The following is a 16,257-nucleotide window of genomic DNA, read 5'->3' as shown; positions in this document are numbered from 1 at the left end:
AGGAGAGGCATCTCCACTAAAAAGTAGCCTCTTCTGGAATCTGAAGATCTGTCGGAGCTCACTTTGCCTTTTAACACAGAGACCTGTGTCACTTGTAACGCAGCTTCAAGAAGGTCTTCTGATAAAAGTATCCTTGAGTGAAGCACCTGTTAGACTTAACATGTGGCAGTAAACCTCTGTTCTCCAAACTCTTCTTTACCCAGCAACATGCATATAACACGTGCTCACTACCGTAACTGAGCTAAGCAGATTGCTTAATTGCCCACAAGTAGAAGCAGAAGCAAAAGAAGAAGGGGACAACAAGAGAATGAGGTGGCTGGATGGAGTCACCGAAGCAGTAGGTGTGAGCTTAAATGGACTCCGGGGGATGGTAGAGGACAGAAAGGCCTGGAGGAATGTTGTCGATGGAGTCGCGACGGGTTGGACACGACTTCTCAATTAATAATAACAAGAAGCAGAAACCAAAAATGAAGCCCTTCGTAGATGTCTGCAGCAGAAATAAAGAACAAAAATAGCAGAATAGCAGACTTGGAAGGGAACTTGGAGATCTTTTAGTCCAACCCTCTGCTCAAGCAGGAAACCCTCTATCACTTCAGACAAATGATTGCCCAATCTGTTCTTAAAAACGTCCATTGATTGAGCACCCATGACTTCTGAAGACAAGCCATTCCACGGATTAATAATTCTATTATCAGGAAATTTCTCCTTAGAAATTTCTCTCCTTAGAAATTTGGTTCTCTCCTTGATTAGTTTCCACCCATTGCTTCTTGTCCTGCCTTCAGGTGCTTTGGAGAATAGCTTGATTCCTGCTTCTTTATGGAAGCTCCTGAGATATTGGAACACTGCTATCATGTCTCCCCTAGTCCTTCTTTTCATTAAACTAGACATGCCCAGTTCCTGCAAGCATTCTTCATATGTTTTCATCTCCAGTCCTCTAATCATCTTTGTTGCTCTTCTCTGCACTCTTTCTAGAGTCTCAACTTTTTTTTAAAATATGCAATACTCTAAGTATGGTCTTACCAAAGTTATAAATTTTGGGCCTTTTCCTCCACACCTTTCCTTCCCTAAAAAATGGGCTGTTCTCTTCCCAGCATTGAGATTGGGAGACATCTTCTATTGTAATATATAAAGACTAGCTGGATACCCGTGCTTCACGACGAAACTATGCGATCAGGCTATGCAGGAGAAATTCGGTTCACAATCCGTTGCCTCAGTGGTGGTCGGTGACTGAAACACATAAGGGAATATCTCTCCCGCCTCCTTGAGTCCGGAAGCAGTTCCATAGGTGGAAGGCGTAGACATTTTGGTGAGGTACTGATGTTTAATACTGTAAGGAGTCCCAGACCACTCCTGAGTGAAGGAGTGCAACGTCTGCCAGTTTGAACTGAGGTAACGGAATGTGAAGCAATTGGCAGTTGGCACAGAGTTCTTTTCAGGTGGGATGGGGGAGTAGAACTCCTTAGCATCAGAGCATGTTAATTACTCTATAAGAAATACTAATGATATGATGGTCATTTCAAAAAATCCTTTCTTAGCGAGCACCTAGAAGCCAAGAGGAACATATGTGGCAAATTTCAGGTTTGTAGGCTTTACGATTCTGGAGATTTTGTGATGAGTGAGTGGTATTTGCCTTTTATATGCAGTAAATAGATTTGGTCTAACATGATAACTCCTTTGCAACTTTAGTTCTTAATGGCCCCCCTCTCTTTTGAAGCTGTGCACAGTATGGATGTAGGCATGCAAGCATCAGTCTATCAAATGAATCCTACACCTGGTAACCAATTTTGAATCAGTGTAATGGAGCTAAGCTCAAGAGAAACTATTGTTATCTGTACTGCTGGTGGAAATGCTGTGTGCTTATTCCTAAGGGTACTTGAGGCACATAACATCTCTTCTCTTCCTCCTAGAGTTTCTTTGAAGGCTGGGATGCTTCAAAGAAGAAAGAAAAAACCAAAGGGAGACAAGATCACATGCCTACCTGTAAGTGGCTGAGACAAAAACCTTTCCCTAGAAGAAAGAAACAAAAGGGGAAAAAAATCGATAATCCTTCCTTTAATGCTAGGAGAGTTGAAATGCCCTAAAACTCTGCAGAGTTTGCACAATATGGATTTGGTTTGGGTCTTACTCTGAATAATAATAATAATAATAATAATAATAATAATAATAATAATAATAATAATAATAATAATAATAATAATAATAATAATAATAATAAATTTGGATTTATTAGCCGCTCCCTTTCCGGGCAGGACTCGGGGCGGCGTACATTAAGACATATATAAACATACATATATACAAGGACATACATGCACGGAGGAGGTAATAGATTAAAACATTAAGACAAATTAAAACCATTAACATGCCCCGTCTAATAAAAAACCCAATATACAATAAAAATTTAAAATTTAAAAAAGACAGTCAGGAGGAATATGAAAAGATTACGGTTGAGCCAGGCCGGATGATTGAAAGAGGTGGGTCTTCAACTGTACACGGAAGGAGCGGAGATCGGAAATAATCCTGATGTCACGGGGGAGGTCATTCCACAGGGCTGGGCCCATCACAGAGAAGGCTCTGCTCCTGGATGTCGCCCCCCGACACTGTTTGGCGGATGGCACCCGGAGAAGTCCCTCTCTGTGTGAGCGAATTGGTCGTAGGGATGTGTGGGGCAGGATGCGATCCTGCATGTAACTAGGTCCTATGCCATGAAGCGCTTTAAAGATCATAATCAGAACCTTGAAACGCACTCGGTAGACCACAGGAAGCCAGTGCAGCTCGCGCAGGAGAGGTGTTACAGAGAATCTTGGTCTGTCAAATTTGCAGCAGCTAGATTTTGATCTGGTATTGATGCCATTTGCAAAAACAATCACGTGAAAATATTAAAGTGAGTGTGGGACACTGGGATAGGATGGGGTGCCTATTTCCCAGGTTCCATCACAAGTATGAGAACACATGAAAAAAATGGCACAAATAAATGGATATAAATAAACAAAACATAGCCATGAATACATAAAAGGAGTACATATAAATGGGAGGACAGGTATGGTAAGCACGCTTGTGCGCTTATGCACGCCCCCTTAGGGACCTCTTAAGAACGTCCACGGTAGACAGCTTAAGGTCAAAGGTATGGGGGTTAGAGAAACTGACAACAGGATCAGGTAGGGTGTTCCACACATTTGCTACTCTATTGCTGAAATCATTTTTCCTGCAATCAAGATTAGAATGGATTACATTTAGTTTGTATCTATTGATAGCCCTTGTGTCATTGCAGTTGAAGTAAAAGTAGTCATTAACAGAAAGGACCTTGTGACAGATTATCTTGCGCACTAAGCTCAGGTTGGAACATAGATGGCGTAGACATTGATTATGATCTCCTTTCAATGAAACATGCTCTTTGTGGGCGCAGGTGGTTGAAGTCGCAGATTTCACTAAACCGTAGAGTCGCTTGCCTGAACTCTGCAGTCTAAGCCATGATTTATAAGTTAAGATGTTGTGCCTTGGACCATATCACTCGGTTAAAGCAAACCATGGCTTAGCATTGTGTAACTCAGCTTGTGCAAGACAAAAAGTATTCAATGGTATTCAATGCATTAAAAAAATAAAAATAAATGAGTAACCAGGGATATCCTCTCTCTCTGGGGACCGGAAGGATGAATGCAATTTATTGTGAATTTCTGCTATAAAATATCTCCTCCAGCAGCTGCTTTTTCTTTGCCACGCTGGCTATTTTTATTGCTCCTAATTATAGCTGTCTATCTGCTTTTTTCCCAAATTGAAATTCCATGTTATCGCAGAGGCAAAAAAAAAAAATGAGAGCAAAAGTGTTCAAAATAGCTTAGGCAAAGCCAAGCACCAATTTTACTCCACTCCCTAGCCAGCTTTTCTGGAAGGAAGGGCTAAAAAGGAGCAGATTGGATGTTGACCTAATAGCACAAGGGGTATTTGTCTTTCTGCTGTGTGTAGGACAAAATGGCACATCTCATTTTGACACTGCCCTTCTCTTCCATTCTGCCACAGTCATGGCGCAGACTGGTATGTATCTACTCTCTCTCTGGGTGGGAGTATATATTCTTGGGGACATATGCTGCATTGCATCTCAGTTTGTGTTGCTCTAACAGTGAAGCATATGGATTTTGCAGAACACATTAGTGGGTGAGAGAAAGAGAGATACTTCAGGATGAGAGAAAGTGGCTGAAGGAGGTGTAACTGTAAGATCTGAGGGAAGGTACATTACAGGAGAGCAGAAGCAAACACATCCTGTTGTCCTTACTCTTCCTGTGAGGCAAAGTATGACTGTTAGCTCAAAAGAGACACTCCCTCCAAAGTCTATGGGGTGATTATGAAGTCTCTTAAGAGGAATCCTGCTGTGTCCTTAGCATTTGCAGCTTCAATGACTGATGCAACCCTCCTCCAAATGGAGATCCTTAGGTTGCTAAATGTGACACCATTCAAAGAGGAGAAGCCATCAGTTGGCTGGGAAGATTCCTCAAATTCTGCTGAAATATTAAGGTCTCTCTGAAAATATACTCAGTGCTAAGGGAAGGACTAGGGACGCAGTGGCTCAGTGGCTAAGATGCTGAGCTTGTCTATCAGAAAGGTCAGCAGTTTGGCGATTCAAATCCTTAGCACCGTGTAACGGAATGAGCTCCCGTTACTTGTCCCAGCTTCTGCCAACCTAGCAGTTCGAAAGCATGTGAAAATGCAAGTAGAAAAATAGGAACCACCTTTGGCAGTTACATTCCGTGCACCTTCAGCGTTTAGTCATGCTGGCCACATGACCACAGAGATGTCTTCGGACAGCGCTGGCTCTTCAGCTTTCACATGGAGATGAGCACCGCCCTCTAGAGTCAGGAACAACTAGCACATATATTTACCTTTAAGAGAAGGACTATTGTGTGTGGATGATGATGATGATAATGAAACCCGTAATGATATACGACTCAATAAAAATAAAGTATGTAACCCTAGATCCAGATTATAGCCCAAATGTCAAGTAAGGTAATATGTTTTTACTTGCTACCTAAGCCCTGATAAGATGGAAGCCAAGTCTGCAGAGATTCTCTGTCATCCAGGTCATGTTTGTCCCAAAGGTGCTTTTTCAGGAGGCATCTGGACTTTCTTGCTTTTTCTTTTGAAGACGTTTCGTTTCTCACCCAAGAAGCTTCTTCAGCTCTGACAGGATAGTCCTTACATTCCCCATTATCCCACTATATACTTGGATGAGAAGCGAAAACATCTTCAAAAGAAAAAAACAAGAAAGTCCAGTTGCCTCCTGGAATGGAAGCGAGATGTTGTGTCCTGGAAAAGTATTTGTGGTGGAATATAGTCTGGATTCTCAGAAAGGGATGTTGCCTTCCAGAGGATCAAATTTAGATAATTTGGGTCAAGATACCTCCTTCCCATAAGTTCTCAGAGTATATCTTTAAAGATGCAAATAGTTGCTTTAATTTGGCAAGATATCTGCGTATACTTGAGGAACAATAAAGGACGCTGTTTAGAAGTAACAGTGTCTGCCTTTCTTGTTTTTTGAAGCCTGACAGATATCAATCTATTAAAGAAATATAATTAAAGGGATTTCTACACCAAATTGCATGGATTAGTAAGGGACAAAGTGTGACACTGCAAGTCAGATTAGAGTATTGTTGCAATTTTCCACAGTGGATTTTTGGAAGAACTGTTAAGTGGCAAGCCAACATTCACAAATCCTACTAGAAAATGTAAAAAGTGACTTTGCTGCTGGAGTCTTTGAAACCCATCTCTCTGCCTAACTGGAATTTCTTGAAATTTATTGAAGGGAAGAAGGGGAAACCATATGATTTCAATATATGAATATATAAAGGTTTCTCAATGCTCCTCTGCCTATTTCCACCCGAATGCCATCACTCTGCTAAACAACTAATTCCCACAACACTGTCAAACTATTTACTAAGACTGTATTACTATTACTATACTTCTCATTCTTCCTATTACCTATCTCCTCCCACTTATGACTATAACCATGTTGCTTGTATCTTTACAATTTATATTGTTCTGTTTGTTTCCTAGTATGATTTGAATGCTTATTAGAAATCTATGACTATCACTAAGTGTTATATTTTATTATTCTTGATTAATATTTTTTTTTCTTTTTTTCCTTTTATGTACACTGAGAGCATATGCACCAAAGACAAATTCATTGTGTGTCCAATCACACTTGACCAATAAAGAATTCTGTTCCTATGCCTATGCCTGTTCTATTCTATTCTATTCTATTCTATTCTATTCTATTCTATTAACAGTCATATCTGATTTTGTTTCCAGATGACCGACACCGGGTTAAGCTCCATCCACTTCTTGGTGATCCCAACTCTGACTATATCAATGCCAACTACATTGATGTAAGTATGCCAGTTTCTCTTGTTTCTGTTATGCATTTTGTTGCCTTAGAAAATTATTTGGTTGTTTAATACAGAAAGTTGTTTCCCTTTTGTTACACCCCAAGTCTCTGTTTCATATACTCATCTTTGGAAGCTCTCCTTTTCGTACTCCTTCCTCCTTTTCATGGTGTATCTATTCCTGTTGACTTTTTGGAATCCTCTTTGGTTCATTCGCACAAGAATGAAATCTTATAGGGCAGGAATAAATGAGAAGATTAAAAGTATGTGCAGTATATAATTAAGCCATTCATGTGTCTCAAGGGGTGAGCTTGTTTTCCAAAGCAACCCTTAGATTAACTTGGACATCCCCCATGCTCTTCCTGATGAAAATAATTTAAAAAACACGAATAACTTTACTGAAATAATATCAACAACCACATCAAGTCACAGAAGCCCATGGATGGAAACCCTGTGTCCCAGAATTAATGTTAGAAATTATTTGATTTTGGAAATAATGCTGTCACTAGAATAAGGAAAATAAATGATTGATGAATGCCATCACTAGTCCAAAATATTGGAAAGTCCATGGATATTGGAAGGTTTTGTCAATGTTTGGGTATCTGTATTTGACATATAATGACATTAGGATTCAATATATAAACTCTTACCTTGTTGTCCGATTTTATTAATTAATGTATCAGAAACATTTGATTCCCTGGATGCAATCCTTTCTACTTTTTGATAGTGCTTCGCTGAACAAGTGTTAAAATCCTGTCTGCTGACATCCAAGAGGGATGATGTTTTAGAAGTTCTCAATTTTCAAAGGTCACATTGAGCGTTCACATTTCAGATACAAAATGCAAATAGTCAAAAGGAGACAACGTTCAAAAGTACATTTTAAATGTTTCTGAATGAGAAAGTCCAATGAGTCATACTAAACCATCACTCTTTCCTGTTGCGGCTGATGCTCCTTCTCTACCTATCAGGGCTGCTCTTTAATGCACCCCCCTTTACTAATGGGTCTATTCTTCCTTTGTGCTCTTGTTTCGCTAATCTGTCTGTCTCTGATTTCTTTTTCTCTCAAAACCTGTGGGCTTGCTAAGATTCGGATAAACCGAGAAGTAAGTATATGTCGTGTTCTTCTTTCTTTTCCCGTTTCTCCTCCAGTCAAGATTCCGTAATTGTTCATTTTGGAGCGAAGGGATTTTCCTACCTCACCCTACCCCACCACAACAGATACGGTTTCATCCTGGCTGCAATTCACATAGTGAATTGTGTGGCTTGCTAAGCAAATACAGCTTCCCACCATTGATCGTGCTTGTTGGAAACCAGCTGGGAAGGCTGCAAATAGCAATCACATCACCTCGGGACTCTGCAACCATCATAAATATATACCAGTCGCCAAGTGTCCAAATTTTGATCACGTGACACTGGGGAATGCCGTCAAGGTTCATGTTAGCGAGATCAAGTCATAAGTCGTTTTTTTCCCAGGACTGTTGTAACTCTGAACAGTTGCTAAATGGAATGGTTGTAAAACAAGGACCGATTGTAATGACTTCTCTGTGTCATGGTGCCACATGCAGTGTTTTTGACCTGTGATTTGCTTCTGCTTTTAATTACTCATCCCAACGGCCTGTGTATTCTGGGATGAATGTGTACATTTTCCCAAGAGATGATTTGAGGTTCAGTACCATACATTGAAGCCCTGTGTCCAGTGGAGCCCAGCATGCATAATTGTGTTTGAAAATATTTGTTAGAACGGGGGGTATGCAACTATGGGTCAGAGATCGCATTTGGCATGACAGAGTAGTGGTCCTCCTCATTAAAGTGGCGAGTTGATCCTGAATTATTATATACACGATGAGTGAGATGGGCGAAATCTCATTTGATTAAAAAAATTGATATTGCTCCTTTCCATATAGCTAACACAATTACACCCCAACTGTATATTTATTCATTTCTCCCACTGTCACATTGCAAGTTGTTACTTCATAGTGGAAGCTCTAGGAGGGAAAGGCTTATGCTCAGGATTTTTGGGGTGGTTTCTTACAGAGACTCTGGAACAGGGGTGTCAAACTCAAAGCCCGTGGGCCAGATCTGGGCTGGGGAGTTTTGCTTAAATCCAGCCTGCGGGACTGGCCTGGAAATATCAAACGACTGGCATGTGGTGCCTCTGATGGCTAAAATGAGCCATGTACTTGGCGAGCAGAGTGCTGCGGGAGGCCAGGGAGGCTGAAAACGGGCTTCAAGACACGTTTTCAGCCTGTTTTCTGCCTGGCAGAGTGCTGCAGGAGGCTGAAAACTGGGCAGAGGGGTCCTGCATTGCTCCCTTGCCCCCTATTTTGGCCGGCAGGGTACTGCAAGTGGTGTCCATCCCATCTCCCCCCCATGCTCCCCACCACAGTCCACCCCTGCTACTGGCCCATGAAAGAGAACTACAATGCTGATCTGGTCCTCGAAGAAATCCAGTTTGACACCCCTGGTCTAGAACCTCTGGTTACCTGCCTCAGCCTAAAAAATGCTGCCCTGAGAAAGATGTCCACATTGCTTTCCTAACAGCAACCTGCATTTCCTTCCAGCTTTTCTAGGGTGAAGTTGATGAGGTATTTATTGGACCTCAGAGCAACCCATTCTGGCTGCATTAAATAGCTTTTGGCTGTAAGGGTGATGTCAGGAGGAGGAAGTGTCTACCTCTGTACAAAAGAGAAAGACAGATGGTTGCAAAGGAACTGCTAGGGGATACATATTGGATGTGAACAACACAAACAATTATGAAGAGTGTACGTTGAGGAGACTGTTTGGAAATACCCATTCTACGGTGGGACATGGAGGCTACGAGTGATAGTTAGGGTTTGGAAGATGTTTTGGTTGAGATACATTTCTTAAGCCGAAATCAAATGGAACGTTATCTTCCCTGCCTGTCCCCCACCTTAAACGTGTGTAGATTTTGGAATAACTTGTAAGAAGGAAACAAGAGGTTTCAATTTTTAGAGTAGCAAACCTTGGGGCATATAGAAATGGATAAAACCAACTCCTTCCTTCCTTCCTTCCTTCCTTCCTTCCTTCCTTCCTTCCTTCCTTCCTTCCTTCTTTCCTTCCTATAATGCATATTTTTTTTTCTTTACAGGGTTACCAAAGGTCTAACCACTTCATAGCCACGCAAGGTAAGACCTTCATACCTACTACCTGGATATGGCTTTTTAGCATGCTTTCTCCTTTTTCCCCTTTCCAATTTTTTTTTTTACATATATGAAAAGGAGACAGCACAAGAAGATGTGCTGAATACCAAGATGTTCCCAAAATATTTCATGTTCAAGCTTCTTCAGTGCATTACAAAATATCCAAAACTGCTTTTGAGATTATATATTGGGTAAAATAAGCCGTGGTGACGCAGTGGTTAGAATGTAGTATTGCGGGCAACCTCTGCCCACAGTAAGGAGTTTGATCCTGGCTGTCTCAAGGTTGACTCAGCCTTCCATTCTTCTGAGGTCAGTAAAATGAGGACCCAAATTGTTGAGGGCAATATGCTGACATCTGTGAAGTGCTCAGAGAGTGCTGTAAAGCACTTGGTGTGGTATATACGTCTAAGTGCTTGGAGTGGTGCGGTGGCCTAGAGGGGGAGCTCTCGCCTCACAATCAGGAGGCTGTGAGTTCAATCCTAAGTAGAGGCACATATTTCTCTCTCTGGGCACAATGAGAATACATCTGCTGAACAAAACTCCATACTGGTGACAGGAAGAGCATCTGGCCATTAAACATTCCGCTAGCTTCATTCAGTTGCCCAGACTCCACCCCACAAGAGATTACAGGGTTGTTTAAAGATGGTGATAAGTGCTATTGCTAAAATAGCCATGGTATTTCAATAAGTCCTTTATCTCTGCTTCAACCTTTTGGGGGGATTTTTCTCTGTGCTCTAGGCCCCAAACAGGAGATGGTCTATGATTTTTGGCGGATGGTGTGGCAGGAACACTGTTCCAGCATAGTGATGATAACAAAGCTGGTAGAAGTGGGAAGGGTAAGTGATGGTTCTTGGTTTCCTCTTGGCTTCAGATGATGCTTACCTCCTCCACGACAGACTTAACCATAATCTGGTTTATTATTGCATGCAGGTTAAGTGCGCCAAGTATTGGCCAGATGACTCAGAGATGTATGGCGACATTAAAATTACCCAGGTGAAATCAGAGACTCTGGCAGAATACGTGGTGAGGACATTCGCCATGGAAAGGGTAAGATTTGCTAGGATATCTCTCTGTCTATAAACGTGTTTTATTTTATCCATGTTAATATTTGGACATTTATTTAATTTAAGTATAGGTTGTCAGGGTTCCAAATAGCATCCAAAATTAAATCAGAGTCCAAGGCAAAGTATTGCTCAAAGTTCCAATTTATTAAGACAGCCATGTTGGCACATCTGGGAAAACCCGAATCTGAAAGCTTCCTGGTTTTCCCCACCCAGTTGAAAGTTCACACTCTTGCCCCCACACCCACAAGTCCAATCTTCCACTGCCGTGGTCCAATCTTCCACTGCCATGCTGGCAGTTCCACTCGTCCAGTTCGAATCAGGTGCAGAGGTGCAGAGACAAGGATGACCTTGGCTTTCTAGAAAGGGATTTTATTTTGGCTACATAGCATTTAACTGCCTACAATCCCCCCCTCCCATTCTCCCACAATAGAAAAGGCATAGTGCAGGGGTGTCCAAACTTGGCAACTTTAAGACTTGTGGACTTCAACTCCCAGAATTCCCCAGCCAGCAGAGCTGGCTGGGGAATTCTGGGAGTTGAAGTCCACAGGGGTGTCCAAACTTGGCAACTTTAAGACTTGTGGACTTCAACTCCCAGAATTCCCCAGCCAGCAGAGCTGGCTGGGGAATTCTGGGAGTTGAAGTCCACAAGTCTTAAAGTTGCCAAGTTTGGACACCCCTGGCATAGTGGAATAATAGAAAGTGTGGCAGGCCAAAGGTCCAAAAGGAATATGGCTGCAGGCCTGGCATAGGTCTTATATGGACTATCTCATACTGTATGACTCCAGGCAGCACATAACAATGTACTACGTCAGGACTTTCATCTTCCTCCTTCTCTTATTTTATTCAAAAAGACCAATTTTAAAAATGATTTAAAAGAAGCCCTGAAGTATGCTTGGCAGTGGATAATTATAATTAACCATTTAAAAAATAAATAAAATAGCATTAGTTTGGTAGAGAAGTAGGAGTTTGAATATAAGGGACATATGATTTATGTGATGGTTGAATATATAATCATATATATGACTCCAAGTTGGTGCCTCTAAACCAGTATTTCTCAATCTTAGCAATTTTAAGATGCATGGACTTCAGCTCCCACAATTTCTGCAATTGTATATAGGAATGACCTCGGGAGATGGGTGAAGAGAGTAAGGGAGCGGTTAAAATAAACAGCAGTATAGACAGCAGCAGGAAAGTGGGTGGGACAGGTGACTCAATGTTCTGACCTAGGCTTCCCAAAAGCACAAAGCCGACTCCTCATCCCGATAAAACCCCTTTTATTTAGTTTAAAGTGAATTCCTCTTCAGCAAAGTCCTGGCCAACAGTTTTTCAAGAAATTTCACAACTACAAACCTTTATCAGCCTTGGAGAGCTGCCAGGCCGATATCTTCCAGACGCCACACTGTAGTAGCAATTACTTGGCAAGAAGTCAGGAACAGAACTTCACCCTAATGAATTTAACTAATGGTCTCCTGCAAACTCCACTCCCCTTTCGCTCCTCTTTATTCCCTATGGGAGGGGCCATTCACTGTCCACCTGTGGCCTTACACCCAAGTAGATCCTTGTTCCTTAGCTGTTCCCTTCTCCCGGCAGCTCTGTGCATGCGCCCACTGGGAACAGGCTCCAGCTGTTCTTCTGCCTCACTGATGTCCAACTCCGAAGGCAGCTGATAACTGTCAGACAGCCCTGGCCCCATCTCTGCTTCCAATGCAGAGCACTTGTCAGAGCCTTCCCCAGACTCCAGGATTGGCCCATGTCCCTCCCCAACCTCCTCACTGTCTGAATCTGCTGCCAGATCCTCTGGCTGCTGGCAGGCCACAACACTCAGAATAGACCCTCCCTAATTTCTTGGGCTGTAAAAGCAATGGGCGGTGGGGGGGGTGCTATCAAACTAGCAACATTTTGCATAGGTAGGGAATTCTGGGAACTTATATATCTTAAAAGTTGCAGAGGTTGAGAAACACTGATTATAAAGAACTTAAGCCCATGGTTATGGCTTGACTTAAGTGGCAACTACATGACCCTTGGATATTGCAACCTTGTAAATATACAGCAATAGCCATTGCGCTTAGACTTATATATCGCTTTACATTGCTTTACAGCCCTCTCTAAGTGGTTTTCAGAGTCAACCTATTTTCCCAACAAGAATCTGAGTCCTCATTTTACTCACCTTGGAGGGCTGAGTCAACCTTGAGCCTGGTGAGATGCCAACTACCAAATTGCAGGCAGCCAGGCAGGCAGCAGAATCAGCCTGCAGTACTGCACTCTAACCAGGGCACCACCACCGTTCATACCATTAGTTTACTTAGCATAGTAGGCAAATGTTATGCCTGGCATACTGTACATGGATAAAACTACAAGTAGAACAGAAAAGCATCTTAATAGACGAATAAGATTGACAACACTCAGGTTGGAGTTTGGTTCTAAGCCATCCAGTGAAAAAAGTAGAACTCTCTTCTTAAAAAAAGAAAAGAAAAACACCCTGTATTTTTTGTCTTTGTAGATTTCTAGTCAGCATTGCATCCATTCTCAAAAGAGAGAAATTGCAGGAGGCAGGTGTTGATAATGCCTCTTTCCATTAATACATAATTTGTTTGCTGATATTGAATGTAAAAGCCAAGGCTAGCTGTCAGGCAGGATCCCTAATTGAAAAGATGTCAAGCAAGGCTGCTTGTAAGTCCCATCATTGTTTAACACACCACACACAGAGACGTACATACATACATTCTTTAATTACAGATTTTGCCTCTTGCCAAACGTGTTATCACCCATGTTGTCTAGCAGGACAACTACTCCCTAATTTTGCTTTTTTTTTAAATTTCACACACATAAGTGGACTGAGGATAAGGTTAAGGGCTCTGGTTTCCTATTGTACGGGAGATCCGCCGAATATGAACGAGTCTAATATGAAGGATGTAGTTTTGGGCAAGGGACTGATTAAACGCAGGTGCCAGGTTAACAGGCAGGCAATAGAGCCAAGGGGATTGTTATAAGTTTTGGGCGAATTGCTTCATGCCTTAGGATTGTGGAATTTGATCATGGAATTGGAGACTTCCATACTGCTCCAGCGCTAAAAGTTTTTAATTCCATGGGCTTACTGCTGTTGCTGTAGTAGGGGGTTATGTTTATTAAAGAACCTACAGCAGTGATGGCTAACCTTTTTTGTTGTTGCGTGCCAAAAGGGCACGTGTGACAGAGCGCACCCCTGTCAAGAAAACTTTCCTGGAAGAATTCAGCACTCTGATATTACTCCCAAGAAAAATGCATGGTTGGAAGGGACGTCTTAACAACGTTATGGACCCCAGGCAAAGCGGCGTACTGGGGTCCCTAAGACAACTATTCACAGGAATGAAAATGTTAATGGTCGATGAAATTAAACCTATATTTGCATGTTAGTATATTAATTTTTAAAATGCAGTAAAATGTAATAAATGGGTTGCTGTATTTATATGATACAAGGTGCTGTTGGAAGGAATGTCCTTCTGGGTTCAGTTCCAAGTGGGGAAAAAGACACTGGAAACATGGAGGCTGCTTGGAAAGATGGTTTTTAATGGTGGACAGGATCACATGGCTTGAGCTCATGAACAGAAAGGGGGGATCCCATGCTTCCAGATGTTGGGTGAAGAAGAAAAAGAGCGAGAGATGCTGAAAGGCCCTGGTTTTGTGCCCTCACTGGGCTTTGATCTTGAGCTTGTATTCTGATTGGTTGTCAGATCAATCAGGGGCAGGGGCAACTCTCTAGGCTGTGCTTTGAGTCCAAGTTTGGTTGCCTTTTTGGCTGATGTAATTTTCCCAGGTGTCTTGTGGTGAATTTCTGTAGAAGGCTAATCCTACCTTCTTTATGTAGAGTAGACTAGCTCAGGCTTTAATTGACAAAGGTGGGGGCTATTAAGAGTGAGTCTGTTTCCTGCCTAAAAGCATGTTTCTCCATTTCTTATCCAGGGAAATATAATATTCTGCCTTTTCAATATTTCCCAAGATATTTCATTTTTTCTAGGAGAGGGGTGGGTTTTAACTTCCTACAGTACATTGAAGGGTTAACATACACAGATTAGTATGGGGCCCCTATGCTCGTGGGGCCCATGGGCAAGTGCCCATCAGGCCCATGCGTTTTGGTTGAGTCCGTGGAGACTAGGAGTTAAACTAGTTACCGTACTTTTCGGAGTATAAGTCACACTCCCCCCCCCCAAAAAAAAGAGGGTGGAAATGTTGGTGTGTCTTATACACCGAATACGGCCATTTTTTTCCTCCCAAAACCCTGCCCCACGGGTCCGTTTTCGGCTAAAACGGAAGACGGTTTGGGAGACCTGCAAGTGCTCCTGGGGCTGGAGAGAGCAAAAACCAGACGTGCAGTGGCCAAAACCTATTTTTCCCCTTGTTTTTCTCTTTGAAATCTTGGTGCGTTTTATACTCCATGCGTTTTATAGTCTGAAAAAAATACGGTAATCTTGGAAATCGTAACTGGGTGACAAAATTCTCAGGTTACTTGCTGCTGCTGTTCCTTCTTCCTTCTTGCCTTTTGTTATTCTTTCTTGCTGTTTGAGGTGTGTTAAACCTTTCCCATGGCTTTAACTCCACTTTGTTCTCTTTTATACATCCCAAGATGGCGGATAATCTGGTGATGGTCTTGAGACTGTATGAAATGGCCCAGATCTTCTAACACACATTTTAACGCCTTAACCTTTCATGTTGATCAGTTTACCATGCCATCTGAGTCTTCTTGTACAGCTTTTAGAAACTCGGTCAAAGGTCATTGTCTTAGCAAATAATATTGTAGAGTACCCCTTTATTTACATGGACATTCTTGACGGATTAATTTGAGCCTAAGCACCATATTAATTGTACAGGGAATGGATAATCATTTTTTATCTTGTAGACAGAGGTCGCAAGGTTCAGGCAATTATTGAGAAATTGTAATTGCTCAACCTTGGGACAACCACAATGGTAATTTGCTCCCCCCTCCTCCTTAATCTGGAAAAAAATGTTAAATGACAACCTTGTTTCCAGCGAAGTACAAAAGAGCCTCAGGGATCTAGTTGCCTTGTTAACCATTCCAAGGTATTTACTGTAGTTTTCGGTAGAAGGAGACCTTAATCAGGGATCTGGGACTTCCCCATCAAAACTACTGAATCTAGTAATGAGGAAACCTGGAAATGGATAATCTTCTGAGCATATTAAATTTGCCTGACAGCAGCTCAGCAAGAATGCATTCTATCATAGTAATGATAAGTGATTTAGGATGCAATGCACAAAGCAGAATAGAGAGCACAACCTTCAATCCTGGAATAAGCCCATTTTTGTGATTAAAATTCATTCCTACTTGTATTTCTTGTTCCAGTTTTCCTACTGACCTCAGAAGGGCCAACTTGGTTCCCTCCTTTGCTCTCAAATCCTCACTTCAATCTGGCAAACCAGATGAACCATCTCCCCCACTTTCCCTGTTTCTGTTTGAGAGAATAGAATAGAATAGAATTCAATTCTTAATTGGCCAAGTGCGATTGGATAGACAAGGAATTTGTCGCTGGTGCATAAGCTCTCAGTGTACATCAAGAAAAATAAAACAGAATACATTCATCAAGAATCATAAGATACAACACTTAGTGATAGTCATAGGTTACTAATAAGCAATCAAATTACCAGGAAACAAATAAAAACAATATAAAT

The 16,257-nt window shown here is 41.8% G+C and overlaps 1 protein-coding gene across 4 annotated transcripts in view; it reads left to right on the top strand.

Moving 5' to 3' along the window:
• PTPRU (protein tyrosine phosphatase receptor type U) overlaps positions 1 to 16,257 on the top strand; it is a 274,199-nt gene that overhangs the window by 211,835 nt on the left and 46,107 nt on the right. For all 4 annotated transcript variants that reach the window (XM_081962455.1, XM_081962453.1, XM_081962454.1 and 1 more), the window contains exons 17-21: positions 1,908 to 1,980; positions 6,298 to 6,374; positions 9,481 to 9,517; positions 10,271 to 10,368; positions 10,463 to 10,579. In XM_081962455.1, the coding sequence (XP_081818581.1) occupies positions 1,908 to 1,980; positions 6,298 to 6,374; positions 9,481 to 9,517; positions 10,271 to 10,368; positions 10,463 to 10,579 (402 nt within the window). The remainder of the gene's footprint in view (positions 1 to 1,907; positions 1,981 to 6,297; positions 6,375 to 9,480; positions 9,518 to 10,270; positions 10,369 to 10,462; positions 10,580 to 16,257) is intronic.

Source organism: Natrix helvetica (genome assembly GCF_964273705.1).
Source record: "Natrix helvetica genome assembly, chromosome: 9".
NCBI lineage: Eukaryota > Metazoa > Chordata > Lepidosauria > Squamata > Natricidae > Natrix > Natrix helvetica.
Note: the sequence above shows the minus strand (reverse complement) of the source record. Positions and strands in the feature narration are given on the sequence as shown.